The sequence below is a fragment of the Loxodonta africana genome, chromosome 13 (assembly GCF_030014295.1).
Source record: "Loxodonta africana isolate mLoxAfr1 chromosome 13, mLoxAfr1.hap2, whole genome shotgun sequence".
Taxonomy (NCBI): Eukaryota; Metazoa; Chordata; class Mammalia; order Proboscidea; family Elephantidae; genus Loxodonta; species Loxodonta africana.
Genome location: NC_087354.1, coordinates 7,054,667 through 7,073,937, shown reverse-complemented (window position 1 = coordinate 7,073,937; position 19,271 = coordinate 7,054,667). Strand labels below are relative to the sequence as shown.

General features: G+C 40.7%; 1 protein-coding gene across 7 annotated transcripts in view; it reads left to right on the top strand.

Moving 5' to 3' along the window:
- The window catches only part of HERC2 (HECT and RLD domain containing E3 ubiquitin protein ligase 2), a 317,707-nt gene that overhangs the window by 182,935 nt on the left and 115,501 nt on the right, over positions 1 to 19,271 (top strand). For all 7 annotated transcript variants that reach the window (XM_064296194.1, XM_064296197.1, XM_064296198.1 and 4 more), the window contains 7 exons: positions 6,657 to 6,924; positions 7,072 to 7,208; positions 7,740 to 7,838; positions 11,861 to 12,029; positions 12,132 to 12,257; positions 13,826 to 13,934; positions 14,048 to 14,187. In XM_064296194.1, coding sequence (XP_064152264.1) covers positions 6,657 to 6,924; positions 7,072 to 7,208; positions 7,740 to 7,838; positions 11,861 to 12,029; positions 12,132 to 12,257; positions 13,826 to 13,934; positions 14,048 to 14,187 — 1,048 coding nt within the window. The remainder of the gene's footprint in view (positions 1 to 6,656; positions 6,925 to 7,071; positions 7,209 to 7,739; positions 7,839 to 11,860; positions 12,030 to 12,131; positions 12,258 to 13,825; positions 13,935 to 14,047; positions 14,188 to 19,271) is intronic.

Genomic DNA, 19,271 nt, shown 5'->3' with positions numbered 1-19,271 from the left:
AGTTTAACCTTCTTTTGACTTTGTGTAAATTGTTTGAAAAAACTAACAAAGGTTTAACATGTGCTAAATGCTCACATTCATGAAGTGAATAGTGTTCTTTTCAGGAAATGTTGTTCTTGAGGGAGCCTCCTTAGATCTAGGACTGTCACAGGTGCTCACTTGTTTTCTTCATTCGGAAGCCCTTTTTGAGCATGCTCTGATGTGCTTGTTATATTGCCTTTGGGAGCCTTGCTAAGCTGGTGCACGTGGGGTGCTGAGTTGTGCTGCACCTTGGGCTGCAGAGGGTGCTTGACCAGGCCTAACAGTGATGCGGATTTTCATAGTTTGCAACACGGAGGGTTTTAAAAAGTCCTTCTTGTTACATGATGCATTAAAAAACCTGCATAAAAAAATTAAAAAACTGAACAGCCTTTGGTGCTCAGTTCGGCGGGAAGAAAATACCTTAGTGGAACTCCTCAGAGACCAAAACTCTGAGCGGAATATAGGGATCTGGGTGAGTCCACAGCTGTCTTGAGGCCATAGGGGGCTGTAGGGGGTTGCAGAGGTGGGCTTACCTGCAGTGTGAGTGCCCCAGAAGATGGCAGTGGTGCAGAGGGTGAGTGGCAGTGCCCTCTCTGAGAGTTAGTAACATCAGTGAACTGGCCTGAACTCAGAGTACTTACTCGTTAGGTCTGAAAACCTTGAATTGAGAGTTTGATTTAGGGTGGCCACAAGGGTGGCAATGGCTTCAGAAAGTTTCTCTGAGGACCTGGAGCAATTTGAGTGTGTCGGGCAGGCCATACCCAGATCCGGGGTAGGATGATGCTGAGGGTTAAGGTGATTGATGAAGAAGGATGCGGTGTTGTCTTTGGTAAGGGTCTGCCATTGTTTTGTCTCCATGGATTCTGAGGAAAATTCATCCATCATTCTTATCATTGTTCTTCTGTATGCAGTGGTTTGTTTTTGTTTTTAACTCCAGCTCCTTTTAATGTTATCTTTTTTTAGTTTCTGCAGTTTGACTAAGAATTGCCTGTGTGTGTGTCTGTGGATTTTCCCTTGTCCTGCTTGGGGTTTGCGTAAGTTGCTTGCATGTATGGGCTGATTTTTCTTCACCAGGTTTAGAAACTTTTTCATTGTTATACTGTTTCCTGTCCTGCTCTCTTCCCCACCCTCCCTACCCCGGACTCCATTATACAGCTGTTTGAGTATTATTGAGGTTGTGTTTATTATTTTGAAAATCCCTTTTCTCTTTGTTAATCAGTTTAGTTGATTTGTATTGATTTGTTTTCAAGGTCAGGATCCTTTGCTTTGTTTAGAGCTAAGAAATTTTTTTTTTTCAGATTTTATATTTTTCAGATCTCATATTTCTATTTGGTTCATTTTTAGAGTTTTCTGTCTGGACAGTTCCCATCTCTTCACCTGTTGTATCTTTTACTATAAGTTTTAAACCATACTTCCAGTAACCAGTTCTACCACATGTCTGTCAGTTTGTTGTACTGTGGTGGCTTGTGAGTTGTTGTGATACTAGAAGCTTTGCCACTGGTATCTCGAATACCAGCAGGGTCACCCTTGGTGGACAGGAGGTTCCAGGCAGACTAGGAAGAAGGACCTGGCGGTCTACTTCTGAAAAAGTTGGCCGGTGAAAACCTTATGAAGAGCAGCAGAACATTGTCTGATACAGCGCTGGAAGATGAGCCCCTCAGGTTGGAAGGCACTCAAAAGGCGACTGGAGAAGAGCTGCCTCCTCAAAGCAGAGTCGACCTTAATGTCGTGGATGGAGTCAGGCTTTTGGGACCTTCATATTGCTGATGTGGCACGACCCAAAATGAGAAAAACAGCTGCAAACATCCATTAATAACAGGAACATGAAATGGATGAAGGGTGAATCTGAATTTAGAAAAATTGGAAATTGTCAAAAATGAGATATAATTCATAAAGATTGATATCCTAGGAATTACTGCACTGAAATGGACTGGTATTGGCCCTTTTGAATCAGGCAAACATATGGTCTGCTATGCCCGGAATGACAAATTGAAGAGGAATGGCGTCCCGTTCATCATCAAAAAGAACCTTTTAAGATCTGTCCTGAAATACAGTGAGATCAGTGATAGAATAATATTCCTACACCTTTAAGGAAGACCAGTTAATACAACATTTTTCAAATTTATGTACCAACTACTAAGATAAAAGATAAAGAAATTGAAGATTTTTACCAACTTCTGCAGTCTGAAATTGATCAAACATGTAATCAAGATGCATTGATAATTATTAGCAGTTGGAATGTGGAAGTCGGAAACAGAGGAAGGATTCGTACTTGAAAAATATGACCTTGGTGATAAAAACAATGCTGGCAATCACATGACATGATTTTGCAAGACCAATGACTTCATTGCAAATACCTTTTTTCAGCAACATAAACAGTGGCTATACACATGGATCTCGCCAGATGGAATACACAGCAATGAAGTCTACTATATCTGTGGAAAGAGAGGATGGAAAAACTCAACATCATCAATCAGAACAAGGCCAGGGACTGACTGCGGATCACACCATCAGTTGCTCATATTCAGGTTGAAGTTGAACATTAGAGCAAGTCCACGAGAGCCAGAGTATGACCGCGAGCATATCCCTCCTGAATTCAGAGACCATCTCAAGAATAGATCTGATGCATTTGAACACCAATGACTGAAGACAGATGAGTTGTGGAATGGCATCAAGGACTTCATACATGAAGAAAGCAAGAGGTCATTAAAAAGACAGGAAAGGAAGAAAAGACCAAAATGGATGTAAGAAGAGACTCTAAAAGTTGCTTTTGAACGTCAAGTAGCTAAAGTGAAAGGAAGAAATGATGGAGTAAAAGAGCTGAGTGGAAGATTTCAAACGGCAGCTTGAGAAGCAAAGTATTGTAATCAAATGTGCAGAAACTTGGGGCAGAAGGCCGGAAGGGAAGAACACACCCTGCATTCCTCAGGCTGAAGGAACTGGAGAGAAGATTCAGGCCTGGGGTTGCCGTGCTGAAGGGTTCTGTGGGGGAATAACAGACGAAGCGGGGAGCGTGAGAAGAAGATGGAAGGAGCACAGACAGCCACCGTACCAAAAGGAACTGGTCAACGTTCAGCCACTTCAGGAGGTGGCGTATGATCAAGAACCCAAGTTAGTGAAGGAAGAGGCCTGAGCTTCACGGGGGCGTTGGCAAAAACAAGACTCCAGGAATTGACGGAAGACCGTTTGAAATGTTTCAGCAAACGGATGCAGCGCTGGAAGTGTTCACTCGTCTACGTCAGGAAATTTGGAAGACATCCATCTGGCCAACCGACTGGAAGAGATCTGGGTTTGTACCCATTCCAAAATAAAGTGATCGAACAGAGTGTGGAAATTATCTAACAATATCATTAATATCACACACAAGTAAAATTTTGCTGTAGATCATTCAAAAGCTGCTGCAGCGGTATATCTACAGGGAGCTGCCAGAAGTTCAAGCTGGATTCGGAGGAGGACGTGGAACCAGGGATGTCATTGCTGATGTCAGATGGACCCTGGCTGAAAGCAGAGAATACCAGAAAAATGTTTACCTGTGCTTTATTGACCGTGAAAGTTGTTTGACTGTGTGCATCATAACAAATTATGGATAACATTGTGAAGAATGGGAATTCCAGAACACTTAATTGTGCTCGTGTAGAACCTATACTTAGACCACGAGGCGCTCATTTGAACAAAACGAGGGGATAAAGTCAAGAAAGGTGTGCATTTAGGGTTGTATCCTTTCACCATACTTACTCAACCTGTATGCTGAGCAAATAATCTGAGAAGCTGAACTGTATGAAGATGAACAAGGTGTCAGGATTGGAGGAAAACTCGTTAACAAACCTGCGTTATGCAGATGACACAACCTTGCTTGCTGAAAGTGAAGAGCACTTGAAGCACTTACTGATGAAGTTCAAAGACCACAGCCTTCAGTATGGACTACACTTCAACATAAAGAAAACAAAAGTCCTCACAACTGGACCAATAAGCAATAAGGAGAAAAGATTGAAGTTGTCAAGGATTTCATTTTACTTGATCCACAGTCAGTGCCCATGGAAGCAGCAGTCAAGAAATCAAAAGATGCAATGCATTCGGCAAATCTCCTGCAAAAGACCTCTTTAAAGTGTTAAAAAAAAAAAAAAAAAAAAAGATGTCACTTAAGGACTAAGGTGTGCCTGACCCAAGCCATGGTGTTTTCAGTTACCTCATATGCACGTGAAAGCTGGACAATGAATAAGGAAGGCCAAAGAATTGATGCCTTTCAGTTACGGTGTTTGTGGTGAATGTTGAATATACTGTGGACTGCCAGAAGAAGGAACAAATCTGTCTTGGAGGAAGTGCAGCCAGAATGCTCACTGTTTGTCTCACATACTTTGGACATTTTGTAGGCGGAACCAGTACCTGGTTAGTGAAAAAGAGGAAGGCCCTCAAAGAGATGTATTGACGCAGTGGCTGCAACAACGGGCTCAAGTATAGCAAGTGTCGTGAGGATGGTGCAGGCCTGGGCAGTGTTTCGTTCTGTTGTGCGTAGGGTGGCTACCAGTCGGAACAGACTGGATAGCACCGAACAACAATGTCAATAACCAGCTGCCCTTGAGGTGACTGACTCCTGGTGACCCTGTGTATGTCAAAGTAGAACTGAGCACCATAGGGTCTTCTTTCTTTCGATTAATTAATTTTAATTGAAAATGAATTGTTTTATTGTTGAAGGTATACACGGCAAAACATACACTAATTCAACAATTTGTGTACAATTCGGTGACATCGATTACATTCTTCAAGTTGCACAACCGTTCTTGCCCTCCTTTTCCAAACTGTCCTCCCTCGTTAACCCGTAGGGTTTTGAGTGGCTGATTTTTAGGAGGAGGTCTTCAGGCCCTGCTTCCAGTGCGGTTCTAGGTGGATTCAAACCTCGAGCCTTTGGTTACAACTGAGTGTGTTAATCATTTGCACCATCCAAGAAAAGAAACCCGTTGCCTCCCGACAGCTTACGAGTCATGGCAATTCTGTAGGATGTTAGGGCTGCCCCCATGGTCTCCAGGGAGCAGCCGGGGCTGCTGAATTCGAACTGCTGACCATCTGATTAACAGCCATAGTTCTTAACCACCGCAATACCAGGGCTCCCATGGCTACGTTAAATCTCCTGTGGGCTAATTCCAACTTCTAGGTCACCTGCTACTCTACTATTATTCAGAATTTTCTTGTGTTCATTATAGTAAATTATTCATTGGTTCTTCTTCACATATCTAATGATTTTTATTGTATTGTGGACCTTTTGGATATTACATTGTATTGGCTCTGGTTTCTGTCAGCTTCCTTTGAAGAATACTGAGTTTATTCTAGCAGGTGGTTATATATTTGGCAGAGCTCTTGGATCCCAGTAACCTTGGTTTTAGGCTTTCTTTTTGTTTTGCCCTTAATCCTGGTTTTTGGCCCCAAATTCTAAACATGACTTTTCTGGGGTTTTCATGGGTACCTTGACATCTCTTCCCCCAACTTGGTGAGACTTGAACTTCAGTGTTCCCCCAGCCCTGGGCAGGTGTAAAAACCTGCCTAGTCTTCCAGCAGGTTCTTTACGCTGGGTTCTTCAAAGTCTCGTGCACACATGGTTTTACAATCAGCCAGGGACTCCAGGGTGGCTTTTTGCCCTGTCGTCTGTCTCTCTAAGATCCTCTTCCTCACTCTCTGATGGCTGTGGCAGGCCTGGGCCCTGCCCCTGGCTGCAGTCCACTGGCACTGCTGTTTTCTGCCGCTTCATGGTTGGGCCGGGCCTGCTTACTTCCCTTGTGCCAAGGCATCTGCCCATTCCAACTTTTGTTGCTTTTGGCTGTACTGTAGTGTTTACAAACTGTTCTGTTTTGTGTTTTAAATATTTTTTCTGGAGTTTGTAATTATTATGGTTAGTCTGATACATCCCAGCTCCCTGATACCAGAACACCTAGTTGAGTCTCGCTTTGAATGGTAAGATTTTAAGGTGACCTGTCACTTCAGAGTTCACAGCAAAACCCTGGGCTTTCGCCCATCCTGGGCACTGGAAGGCTCTAAGGTACCCTTTGTTTCTTCCTCACTGCTTCCTCACAGTCCAGTTTTAAAAAATAGTCAGTTATCCCCAACTGCAGATATGGTGATGCACTTGGGTGTGTTATTCATTGCAATTAATTTCTCACCTTGTATACTTTTCTTTATTTTTTTATGTAATAATTAATGCCCAGATTGGTTACTGAGGGTTGTTTGGTGGCACGTGAGTGAGTCCTGTGTTGTTTCTGGCCGGTCTTACAGAGGGAGGAAGCAGATAACCTGTGGTCAGTGTTGCAGGGCCTCCTGCACAGCTGGGGGTCTGGGCATGGTTGCTGGCATGCTGGGCCTGCTTACCCACTCCCCGCTCAGAGCCTCTTTCGGCCTCAGAGCTAAGGTGTTAACAGTGGGCTGGTTTACCAAGTTCTCTGTCTGCTGAAGCTGTCAGACAGGTTACTTGATGGCCAGATCTTACCTCTGCATTAAACTCTGAAGCTTGTCTTTTCCTATATGTTTTATCAATTGATTTAAAAGTATGTATGTAAGTATGGGTTTTCTGCTCTTCTCTACTGTAGTTCATAGTAGAAAGTCACGGTATGCATTTAATAAAGTTCACCCATGGCCCTTAACGCCCCCAGGCCGCTGCTCTGGCCGTGTGCCAGTGTTTAGCTGTGGAGTCCACGCATCCATCGAGTCCCACATGTGAGGACTGCAGCTCCAGTGAGGCCACGACACCCGTCACAGCGCAGCATGCACGCCCCAGCAGAGTGAGGAAGCGCAAGCAGTCGCCCGTCCCAGCTCTCCCCATCATCGTTCAGCTCATGGAAATGGGGTTTCCCAGAAGAAACATTGAGTTTGCACTGAAATCGTTCACTGGAGCTTCTGGAACTGCTTCTGGGTTGCCTGGTATCGGACCTTCCTTATTGGTGTTACATTTAATGGGCTGACTGTTGTTTACTTCTGCATTCACACTTAAATAGTAATAAAAGAACACCTGCCAGCTGTGCTCACCCTTACTGCATCCAGTAAGTGCCTGTGTGTGTTTACTCAAAGGTGTCGAGGCCTTGGTTGGGTGGCTGCTGGACCACTCTGATGTCCAGATCACCGATCTCTCGGATGCAGACACAGTGTCTGACGAGTACTCAGATGAGGAGATGGTGGAGGATGTCGACGATGCGGGGTATCCCATGGTCAGTGTCTGTGTTATTGTCCTCCGTCTTCGCTTTTGCTCTGCGTGCTGTGTGTGTGAATTTTCTCTGACCCTTGAAAGAACTAACCATATCTACTGGGGACTGTTCTGCCATTCTAGCTACTGTCTTTCTGGCCACAGAACAAATAGCTCTTTGTTTCACTTTTGAAGTGATTGTGTCTTAAGTGCATTTTGCTTTAAAAAAGACCCTGGTTCAAACAACTAATGATTTTGGATGGCCATTAGAAGATAATGTATTAAAAAATTGTGTTTGTTGACACATTAATTTCTGAGTAAGGTGTTTTTGAGTAAATTGTTTCATAGGATTGTGTTGGAAATGCTTTGGTAATTTTCTATACTTGTTATTTTAGAAATTCATTTCTGCATTCTGTGTTACTACTATTAATCTTTTCTCAGTGAAAAATTTTATAATAAGAATATATAATATTTGATGTCTTTAATATTAATAGATTTCATAAACTTTTTAAGTGGGTTTATCAAGTTTATCATTTTTGAAATGTATCTTTTGTAGTCTGTTGGTGCTGTTGTAACAGAGAGCCAGACTTACAAAAAAAGAGCTGATTTCTTAAGTAACGATGATTACGCTGTGTATGTGAGAGAAAATATTCAGGTGAGTAAATCGTGTTAAGCTGCAGCCTGAGCATTTGTTCGTTTGGCAAACATTTGAGCATCTACCATGTGCTCATAGTGAACAAAGGCCCCTGTCCTCATGGAACCTACTACAATCTAATGGTGGAAGGCAGATAATAAATGTAACAAGTAAATTGTTATCATATATTAGTGGGTGATGTGTACAAGGGAAATGAGAACGACCAGGGTGGAGTAAAAGGGTCAGTGGGAGAGGTGGGATGGGCATGCTTAGAATTAGGTGGCTGTTGAAAAGGTGCAGAGACTGGGCTGGTGCAGACAGCTGGACAAGCACGCAGCTTGCTGGGGAAAATCAGAGGCCTGGCAAAGGGCCTGTTTGTGTGCTTAGCACCTGGCAAGAGGCCTGTGTGACCAGAGAAGACTTATCATCGCACCTTCGAGGAGCCTAGAGCTTTAGAGCACAAGTGTGGCTTGTCCATAGTGGACATGGCACACAGGAGCTCGTTTTTTGATTGCCTCATTTTGACACCTTTGTATCCGTTCTTGCTTGTTTCTCTTCTGTCATTCTCAACTGCCAACTAATTTTTTAAATCTAGGTATGCTTTTTGTAGTCCTGTGTCTTAGTCGGAAACCCTGGTGGTATAGTGGTTAAGAGCTACAGCTGCTAACCAAAAGGTCGGCACTTTGAATCCGCCAGGCGCTGCTTGGAAACTACGGGGTGGTTCTGCTCTGTCCTATAGAGTCACTATGAGTTGGAATCGACTCGACGGCCGTGGGTTTTGGGTTTGATTTGTGTCTTTGTCATCTAGTGCTGCTGTAACAAATACCACAAGCGGATGGCTTTAACAAGGAGAAGTTTATTCTCTCACAGTCTAGTAGGTTACAAGTTCATATTCAGGGTGTCAGCTCCAAGGGAAGGCTTTTTCTCTGTTGGCTCTGGAGGAAGGTCCTTGTCCTCAATCTTCTCCTGGCCAAGTAGCTTTTCAGGCTCAGGGACCCCGTGTCCAAAGGACGTGCTCTGCTCCTGGTACTGCTTTCTTGGTCATACAAGGTCCCCCACTCTCTGCTTGCTTCCCTTTTATTTCTTGAGAGATAAGAGGTGGTGCAGACCACACCCCAGGGACTCTCCCTTTACCTTGGATCAGGGAGGTGACCTGAGTAAGGGTGGTGTTAAAATCCCACCCTAATCCTTTTAACATGAAATTACAGTCACAAAATGGAGGACACCCACGGAATACTGGGAATCATGGCCTAACCAAGTTGATACGCACATTTTTGGGGGTACATAATTTATGACATCCTGTATCCATCTCAAATCCTTTCTTTTTTCAGTTTTTTGTTATTTCAGAGAAAGTCTCAGACATTGTCTCATTTTGCCTGTAAATGTCAGTGTGTATCTCTAATAAAGGGTTTTATTTTAGCATAATGATATTACTGTTTCCGAACATTACCCAACAAAGTATTTAATTATTAATTCCTGAACAGTCACCTCAGAAATCCGGTATTAATTCCTTAATAGCCACCTCAGAAATCTGAGCAGGCCCACGAGAGCCAAAATGTGACCTTGAGTATATCCCACCTGAATTTAGAGACCATCTGAAGAATAGATTTGATGCATTGAACACTAGTGACCGAAGACCAGATGAGTTGTGGAATGACATCAAGGACATCATCCATGAAGAAAGCAAGAGGCCACTGAAAAGACAGGAATGAAAGAAAAGACCAAGATGGATGTCAGAGGAGACTCTGAAACTTGCTCTTGAATATCAAGCAGCTAAAACACAGGTTGTGAAAGAACTGAAGAGAAGATTTGAAAGGGCCTCTCCAGAAGACAGAGTAAAGTATTACAATGACACGTGCAAAGAGCTGGAGATGGAAAACCAAAAGGGAAGAGCACGCTCGGCATTTCTCAAGCTGAAAGAAGTGAAGAAAAAATTCAAGCCTCGAGTTGCAATAGTGAAGGATTCCATGGGGAAAATATTAAATGACGCAAGAAGCATCAAAAGAAGATGGAAGGAATACAGACAGTCATTATACCGAAAAGAATTCGTCGATATTCACCCATTTCAAGAGGTGGCATATGATCAGGAACCGATGGTACTGAAGGAAGAAGTCCAAGCTGCTCTGAAGGCATTGGCGAAAAACAAGGCTTCAGGAATTGATGGAATATCAATTGAGATGTTTCAACAAACAGATGCAGCGCTGTAGGTGCTCAGTCACCTATGCCAAGAAATATGGAAGACAGCTTCCTGGCCAACTGACTGGAAGAGATCCATATTTATGCCTATTGCCAAGAAAGGTGATCCAACCAAATGTGGAAATTATAGAACAATATCATTAATATCACACACAAGCAAAATTTTGCTGAAAATCTTTCAAAAACGGCTGCAGCAGTATATCGACAGGGAACTGCCAGAAATTCAGGCCAGTTTTAGAAGAGGACGTGGAACCAGGGATATCACTGGTGATGTCCGATGGATCCTGGCTGAAAGCAGAGAATACCAGAAGGATGTTTACCTGTGTTTTATTGCCTGTACAAAGGCATTTGACTGTGTGGATCATAACAAACTGTGGATAACACTGCAAAGAATGGGAATTCCAGAACACTTAATTGTGCTCATGAGGAACCTTTACATAGATCAAGAGGCAGTGTTTGGACAGAACAAGGGAATACTCAGTGGTTTAAAGTCAAGAAAGATGTGCATCAGGGTCGTATCCTTTCATCATACCTATTCAATCTGTATTCTGAACAAATAATCCAAGAAGTTGGACCATATGAAGAAGAACAGGGCATCAGGATTGGAGGAAAACTCATTAACAACCCGTGTTATGCAGATGACACAACCTTGCTGCTGAAAGTGAAGAGGACTTGAAGCACTTACTAATGAAGATCGAAACACTTACTAATGAAGATCAAAGACCACAGCCCTCAGTATGGATTACAGCTCAACATAAAGAAAACAAAAATCCTCACAACTGGACAAATGAGCAACATCATGATAAGTGGAGAAAAGATTGAAGTTGTCAGGGATTTCATTTTTCTTGGATCCACAATCAACAGCCATGGAAGCAGCAGTCAAGAAATCAAAAGATGCATTGCATTGGATAAATCTGCTGCAAAGGACCTCTTCAAAGTGTTGATAAGCAATGATGTCACCTTGAAGACTAAGGTGCGCCTGACCCAAGCCATTGTATTTTCAATCGCATCATATGCATGTGAAGGCTGGACAATGAATAAGGAAGACCGAAGAAGAGTTGATGCCTTTCAATTGTGGTGTTGGCGAAGAATATTGAATATACCATGGACTGCCAAAAGAACAAACAAATCTGTTTTGGAGGAAGTGCAACCAGAATGCTCCTTAGAAGCAAGGATGGCGAGACTGCATTTTACATACTTTGGACATGTTGTCAGGAGGGATCAGTCCCTGGAGAAGAACATCATGCTTGGTAAAGTACAGGGTCAGTGGAAAAGAGGAAGACCCTCAATGAGGTGGATTGATACAGTGACTGCAACAGTGAGCTCAAGGATAACAAGGATGTAAGGATGGCTCAGGACCGGGCAGTGGTCATTAATTCTGGTTATCCTTTGTAATACAGTTTGTACAGGAAAGGCAGAATAAAATTTTTTTTCCTCTTTATCAATTTTCAGAGTGAGGAATTATTGCCCTACTCACACAAATGACTAGGAAGCTTTGTTTTATTGAGTAACATTATAGATACTAACTTTTAAGCATTTGGTGCATTTTAGCTATTGCAGTCCTTATTCCTTTTGATCAAATTGTCATTTAGAGTGAACCCATTAATAATTGATAGCTCCCTTCCTTTATGTCATAAGTTGATAGGGATTTATCTTGTGTATTTCCTCCCCCAGGCATAGAGCCAGCCATCTCTCTAGTGACCTATGGCTGCATTTAGTATAAAATGGTATTAGAGCCCTTCTGGTGCTAGAGGAAATCCTTTCTGAAGAATAATACAGTGTTACTTACAATCATTCATTTTATCTATGTAAACAAGACTGGATTTTTTGTTTAATTTTTACTGTAGGTGGGAATGATGGTTAGATGTTGTCGAACATATGAAGAAGTGTGTGAAGGTGATGTGGGCAAAGTTATCAAACTGGATAGAGATGGATTACATGACCTCAATGTGCAGTGTGATTGGCAGCAGAAAGGAGGCACTTACTGGGTTAGGTATATTCACGTTGAACTTATAGGTGAGTACATTCTTTAGTAAGTTCTTTTGCCTTTTCTTAATTAGAGACACACTTCCCAGAATTGAGTGCTAATTGTAGTGCGTTTATCGTTTAAATCTCTAGGCTATCCACCACCAAGTTCTCCTTCTCACATCAAGATTGGTGATAAAGTACGGGTCAAAACTTCAGTTACTACGCCAAAATACAAGTGGGGATCTGTAACTCATCAAAGCGTGGGGGTTGTGAAAGGTAATATTAGCTAGGCAAAAAAATTCCAAGTGGTAGCTTTTCATTAACTAATATAAATTGAAAAGGTTTTATATATAAGGGTAAGAAAAAAATGTGTGAAGAAAACCTTATGATGGTGTTTTGTTTTGCTTGTCAGTGTCCTGTAGACAGAGGCCACATGTTGACGAAAGTCAAGTTTATTACCTCATTGCAGTGCGGGAGGACACATACCCTGGGAAATATGGGCATCCCCATTAGAAGGTGTGAGAAAAGACTAACTCGGCTTGTGTTAGGTGACTTTGGGGAGAGTTCAAGGAAGGGGGGCAGTCTGTCACTGGGTATCTTAATAAATCTTATCTAGAAGGCAGAAAGAATGAAGTGAGGCTAATGTTACGATTGGAAAGAAGCAGAGATAATTCAGATTAGCCAGGATAGCTCTGAGTTTTGGACTGTAATTGAACTTGATCAGACACGTTTAAGGGGAGTGGTCTTGTTTTTATCCTAATCTATTACAGTCACGGAGTGCCCTTGTCTGATATTGGTGCTCTGTAAATTGTTTGGCTCGAGGGCCTGTCTTTACAATGCAGAGACATGGCTGAGTATTGGGTAAAGCTCCCTCTGTCAGGGACTGCTTCTCTCATTCTCATGCTGTGTAAACATTTGGAACTGGACTTAAGAAATAGAAGTGTGGAGAAACTGAACTGTTGTTTCAGGAGCTAGAGATTACAAAATTGTTCTCAGATTGTATTTAATGAGATAAAATTACTGAGAGTCTAAACATATAGCACACTTTATAAGGTGCATTATGTCCGCTTTAACAATTACATGAGAAATAATTAAATATGCATATGTTTTTTCTTTAAACTATTTTGATGTCATAAAGAGATCCTTTTTTCAGCCTGGTAGAAAGTTCTATTTCCAACAGCTTAGATTAGAGAATGACCACAATAGTGGTGCTTCCTTGGGGCGGGGGTGGGGGGGGGGGAGTTTTAGTGTTTTTTGGCTTACATAAGAGCAAATGGCTTATTTAATATTTTACTGTATTTAACATTTTCTTTGCTTAAGAGATTTTTAGAATCTTTACATTAAAACAGACAAATTTTCAAAATGAATTATTGGGTTTAGCAGTTAAGGTTTTGAGTAGCAGATTGGTCTTACCAAAGGCCAGGAGAAGTCTTAACGTAATTATTAATGTGGTTTTATTCCTTAAGATACCAAAAGTAACTAAATGGAGGTTTTTGACTTGGTATAACTACAAAATCAGAACTTTTTATTGTGGAAAATTTCAAACATATACAAAAGTAGAGAAAAAAGTGTAATGAACCTCTGTGTGTCCACCACCCAGCTTCATAAATTGGCAGCTCATGGCTCAAACTGTTTCGTTTGTAACCCCCTCTCTTGATTATTTTGAAGATAAGCCCTGGCATCATATTTCATCTCTAAGTGTCTTAGTACATATGTTTAAAAGAAAAGTACTCTTTGTAAAACCTAATTAACTGTAATGTAATATTACCTGGCTAGGTTTAGCTGTAATTTAAAGTTTTTACTGGCAGTGAACAATATTTTAAGCAATTTCTGTTCTGTTGTAGCTTTCAGTGCCAATGGAAAAGATGTCATTGTTGACTTTCCCCAGCAGTCCCACTGGACAGGGTTGTTATCAGAAATGGAGTTGGTGCCTAGTATTCATCCTGGAGTAACGTAAGTTTTGACATTAAGATTGCTAGATTTGTCTTGGGAGAGCTGGTTTTCTTTGAATTAAATAAATAACCTCGTTTTTTTCTTACCAACTCAATGGATATTTTAAAAAATAGGTGTGACGGATGTCAGATGTTTCCCATCAATGGATCTAGATTCAAATGCAGAAACTGTGATGACTTTGATTTTTGTGAAACGTGTTTCAAGACCAAAAAACACAACATCAGACATACATTTGGCAGAATAAATGAACCAGGTATAGTAGTATGATTATGTTCTCTCTCCCGTCAAATATTGTTAATAAGATAATTTGTAGATACAGATCTGTTGTATTTTGCTATACAGTTACGTACCTGTTCCATAAGGTTAATATTACTCCAGCAGCAAAACCATACAAAGCCATTCAAAGAAAAGAAAGCTGTAAGATGAGTACCCTTTATGAATATAGATGTAAAAATCCTCAACAAGATACTAGCAAACCAAATCTAGGAACACATTAAAGGATTATGCACAATAAGCAAGTGGGATTTACCCCAGGAATGCCCAAATATTAACCAGTGTATTAAACTGTACTGATAAAGGACAAAAAATGCAAGACCATTTCAATAGAGGGAGAAAAAGCATTTGACAAAATCCAGGACCCTTTCATGATAAAACCACTCAACAAACTAGGAAAAGAAAGCAACTTCTTCACCCCGACAAAGAGTGTCTATGAAAAACCCCCAACTAACATTATATTTAATAGTGAAAGACTGAATGTTTTCCCTCTAAGCCCAAGAATAAGACAAAAAAAAAGTCCACTTTTTCACTGGTTCTGTTCGACATTGTGCAGAAGTTTCTGGCCATAATAGTATATCAAAATAAAGAATTAAAAGGTATCCAAATTAGAAAGCAAGAAGTACAGAGAGATTTATTTGAAGATGACATGATCTTGTATGTAGGAAATCCTAAGAATTCTACTAAAAACTATTAGAACAGTTTCAGCAAGGTGGCAGGATACTCGATAACTATACAAAAAAAAAAAAAATTGTATTTCTATACACTAGCAATAAAAAATTCCAAAAATAAAATGAACTAAACAATTCCATTCATAATAGCATCAAAATAATACTGAAGAGTAACTAACAAAAGTGTAAAACTTATACCCTAGAAAGTACATTATTGAAAGAAATTTGAGATGACCTAAATAAATGGAAAAACAGCTCATTTTCATGAATTGGAAGATTTAATATTAAGATGGCCACAATTCCCAAATTCATCTACAGTTTCAATATAATGCCTATCAAAATCACAGCTGCCTTAAAAAAACAGTTACAAGCTGATCCAAAAATTCACTTGGAAATGGTGGAGAACCAGTATAGTTGAAACAGTCTTGAAAAAGCCTAATAATATTGGAAGACTCACACTTCTTGACTTCAGAATTTACCACCAAGCTGCAGTAACCAAGACTGTAGTGTACTGGCATAAGGATAAACATACAAATCAGTAGTAGAATTCAGATTCCAGAAATAAACCCTTATAATTATCGTCGTCAGTTGAGCTTCGGCAGGATGCCAAGATGATGAAATGTGTAAAGAATAGTCTTCAGCACATGGCGATGCAGCAGCTGGCTGTCCGCACGCAGCAGAAGGCTTGTGGGCCCTGCCTCGCGTCACACACAGTCTGCGTGATTTCTGTCGATCTGTTTTCAAGTTCGATTGTTTCTTCTGTCAGATCAGGTCTGTCGTTGAGTCCCTTTAGTGATTTTTTTTTTAATTTTAGTTATTGTACTTTTTAATTCCAGGATTTCTGTTTGGTTCCCTTTTATAATTTCTGTCTTTTTTGTTACATTCTTGATTTTGTGAAGCATCTTTTACATGATTTCCTTTAATTCTTTAGACATGGTTTCCTTTAGTTCTTTGTACATAGTTATTATAATTAATTTAAAGTCTTCGTCTACTAAGTCCAAAATCTGGGTCCCCTCAGGGATATTTTCTTTTGACTGCTTTTTATGTAAATATAACATACTTTCCTCTTTCTTTGCATGCCTTGTAAAAAAAAAAAATTTTTTTTTTGAAAGCTGAACATTTCAGGTCGTAACGGTATTTCTGGTATCAGATTCCTTTCTCTGCCAGAGTTTATAGTTGTTGCTGGTGTGTGTGTGTTACTTTTTTTTTTTGTTGTTGTTGTTGCTTATTTGTTCAGTGACTATCTTCAACTCTGATCCTTTTTATTCTGTATTTTCTGCAGTGTATGACTAGAGAGTTCTCTGCTATCTTCTTTTTCAAAGTTTTTGTTTTTAAGCCTAACTTTTTAGGACTTGGAAACCCTGGTGGCATAGTGGTTAAGAGCTCAGCTGCTAACCAGATGTCAACAGTTCGAATCCACCAGGTCCTTTTTGGAAACCCTATGTGGCAGTTCTACTGTGTCGTATAGGTTTGCTATGAGTCAGAATTGACTCGATGGCGATGGGTTTGGTTTTGGTTTTTTAGGGCTTACTCTTGGGTCCATATATGTCTTAGTTATTTAGTGCTGCTATAAAAGAAATACCACAAGTGGATGGCTTTAACAAATAGAAATTTATTCTCTCACAGGTTAGGAGGCCAGAAGTCCAAATTCAGGGTACCATCTCCAGGGGAACCTTTCTTTCTTTGTCACCTCTGGGGAAAGGCCCTTGTCATCAGTCTTTGCCAGGTCTAGGAACTTCCCAGCACAGGAACCCCAGGTCCAAAGGATGCACTCTGCTCCTAGGTCTTCTTGCTTGGGGTAATGAAGTCCCTGCCCTCTTTGCTAGCTTTTCTCTTTTATATCTCAAAAGAGATTGACTGAAGATACAATCCTGTAGATTGCATCTTGCCTCATTAATACCATAGAGGTTGGAATTTACAGCACATAGGATAATTACGTCATTTCACAAAATGAAGGACAACCACACAATACTGTGAATCATGGCCTAGCCAACTTGACACATACTTTTTGGGGACACAGTTCAATCCATAACAATATAGGTTGGTGGTCTACCAACAATTGATCCTAAGAGTGATTTAAATGTTTTTTGCCTGTATGCCTTCAAACTTCAGGCAGTTTAGAAGATAAACTTAGCTTTTACCTCCTGCTTGCACAGGTCCTCAGAGATAGCCAGAGGTGTATGACTGGGCCTATCTCCTTCCTCATTTATCTTTTAAATCCACAAAAATAAGTCAGAGGTTCTCAAGTTTTCTAAGGTCATCTCCTTCTCAAAGATTTCCCTTAAATTCCCAGGCAGGCTGTTGTTTGCTGTGACTGAAATTACAACTTCAGTCAACTGGATGTGGCCCGCATTGCTGTTGGTAGGGGTTATTCTTGGGTCAATATTTGTCTTAGTTATCTACTGCTACTAGAACAGAAATACCATAGGTGGATGGCTTTAACAAACAGAAATTTATCCTCACAGATGAGGAGGCTAAAAGTCCAAATTCAGGGTGCCAGCTCCAGGGGAAGGCTTTCTCTCTCCGTTGGCTCTGAGGGAAAGGTTCTTGTCATCAGTATTCACACTAGGAGCTTCTTAGCGCTCGAGCATAACAACGATTGTGAGAATGGAGCAGAATGTGGCAGTGTTTTGTTCTGTTGTACACAGGGTTGCTTTGAGTCAGAACTGACTCAGTGACACCTAACAGCAACAGTGCAGATCGTTCAGTACCATTGGTTATGTTTTCTACAATGTGTCAACATTCTCATTAATTCCATTCTGGTGGTTCCATTTCCAGTAAAATATTATCCCTGTCCCTTTGCTTTCTCATCTTTACTTTAGGGTAATATTGACCATTTGGTCACATACATTTAAAGAAGCACTGTATTCACGGGTGATAATCTTTGTTTTATGAGCCAATCTCTTATTTAGCTAAAAGGTGAGCTCAAGCAATACTCTTGGATCAAAGTTTAAAGACTATCTCAGGGCGATAAACCTCAAGGAGTCCTCTAGTCTCAACTGGTCCAGTAAGTTTGGACCTTTTCAGAATATGAGTTCCACATTTTTCTCCCATTCTATCAGGATCCACCTGATTTGTCCCTGATCAGAACAATGGATAGTGGTAGCTGGGCACCATCTAATCTTATGGTCTCAAGGTAGATAAGGTTGTGGTTCATGTAGACTTGTGGTCCTGTAGACTAGTTTCTTCTCTGAGTCTTTGGTATCCTTTTTTCTCTTTTACTGTGGACCAGTAGAGACAAATAGTTGTATCTTAGAAGCTCTTTGCAAGTTTCTCAGACCCCAGACACTACTCACCAGAGTAGGATATAGAGCATCGAGTCTATGAACTAACTATGTTATGACAATTGGCCGAGTTACCCCATGACACTGTGGTCCTGAGCCTTCAAACACCATAAGCCAGTCTCATGAGATGTTTGATTAAGTCTAAGAAGTACCCATAACTGTGCCCCCTGTGTGCTTTAATGTATATACGGATATAAATGCATGCACACACATACACGTGTATACATATAGATACATCTGTATATGCACACGTATACGTAGTTACACACACGTATGCCTACATACATATGTAACCACATATTTTTTGGTTGTTGCAAAATTGTTTATGTCATAGCATTTATTAAAAACCTATTCTTATAGAAGTGCAATCATGTGATGTATGTCCTTTTGTGATTAACTTGGCTCACTTAGCATAATGCCCTCCAGATTCGTCCATGTTGTTACATATTTCGAGAACTCTTCATTATTCTTTATGGCTGTGTAGTACTCTTATATGCATGTACCACAGTTTATTCATTCATCCGTTGATGGGCGCTTAGGTTCATTCCATCTTTTTGCTATTTTGAATAGTGCTGCAGGGAATATAGGAGTGCATATGTCTGCTCATGTTTATTAGATCTGTTAGATCTGTACGGTATATATCTAGGAGTAGGATTGCTAGATCATAAGGTAGTTGTATTTCTAGTTTTTTGAGGAAGCTCCATACTGTTTCTCGTAGTGGTTATACCATTTTACAGTCCCACCAGCAGTGGATAAGGGTCTCCCCACATCTTGTCAGCATTATGTTTTATGTTTTTTAATCAATGCCATTTTTGCAGGGTGAGATTGAATCTCGTTGTAGCTTTAATACGTATCTCTCAAATGGCTAATGATCACGAGTGTCTTTTCATGTGTTTGTTGGTCGCTTGAATGTCCTCTTTGGTGAAGTGTCAGTTCATGTCCTCTGTCCATTTTTCAATTGGGTTATTTGTCTTTATGTTGTTGAGTTGTTGACATTTTCTATATATTTTAGAGATTAGGCCCTTGTCGGATATGTGATTCCTTATCGGACCTGGGATTCCTGAAAATTTTTTTCCCTGTCAGTAGGCTGTCTTTTTATTCTTCTGAAA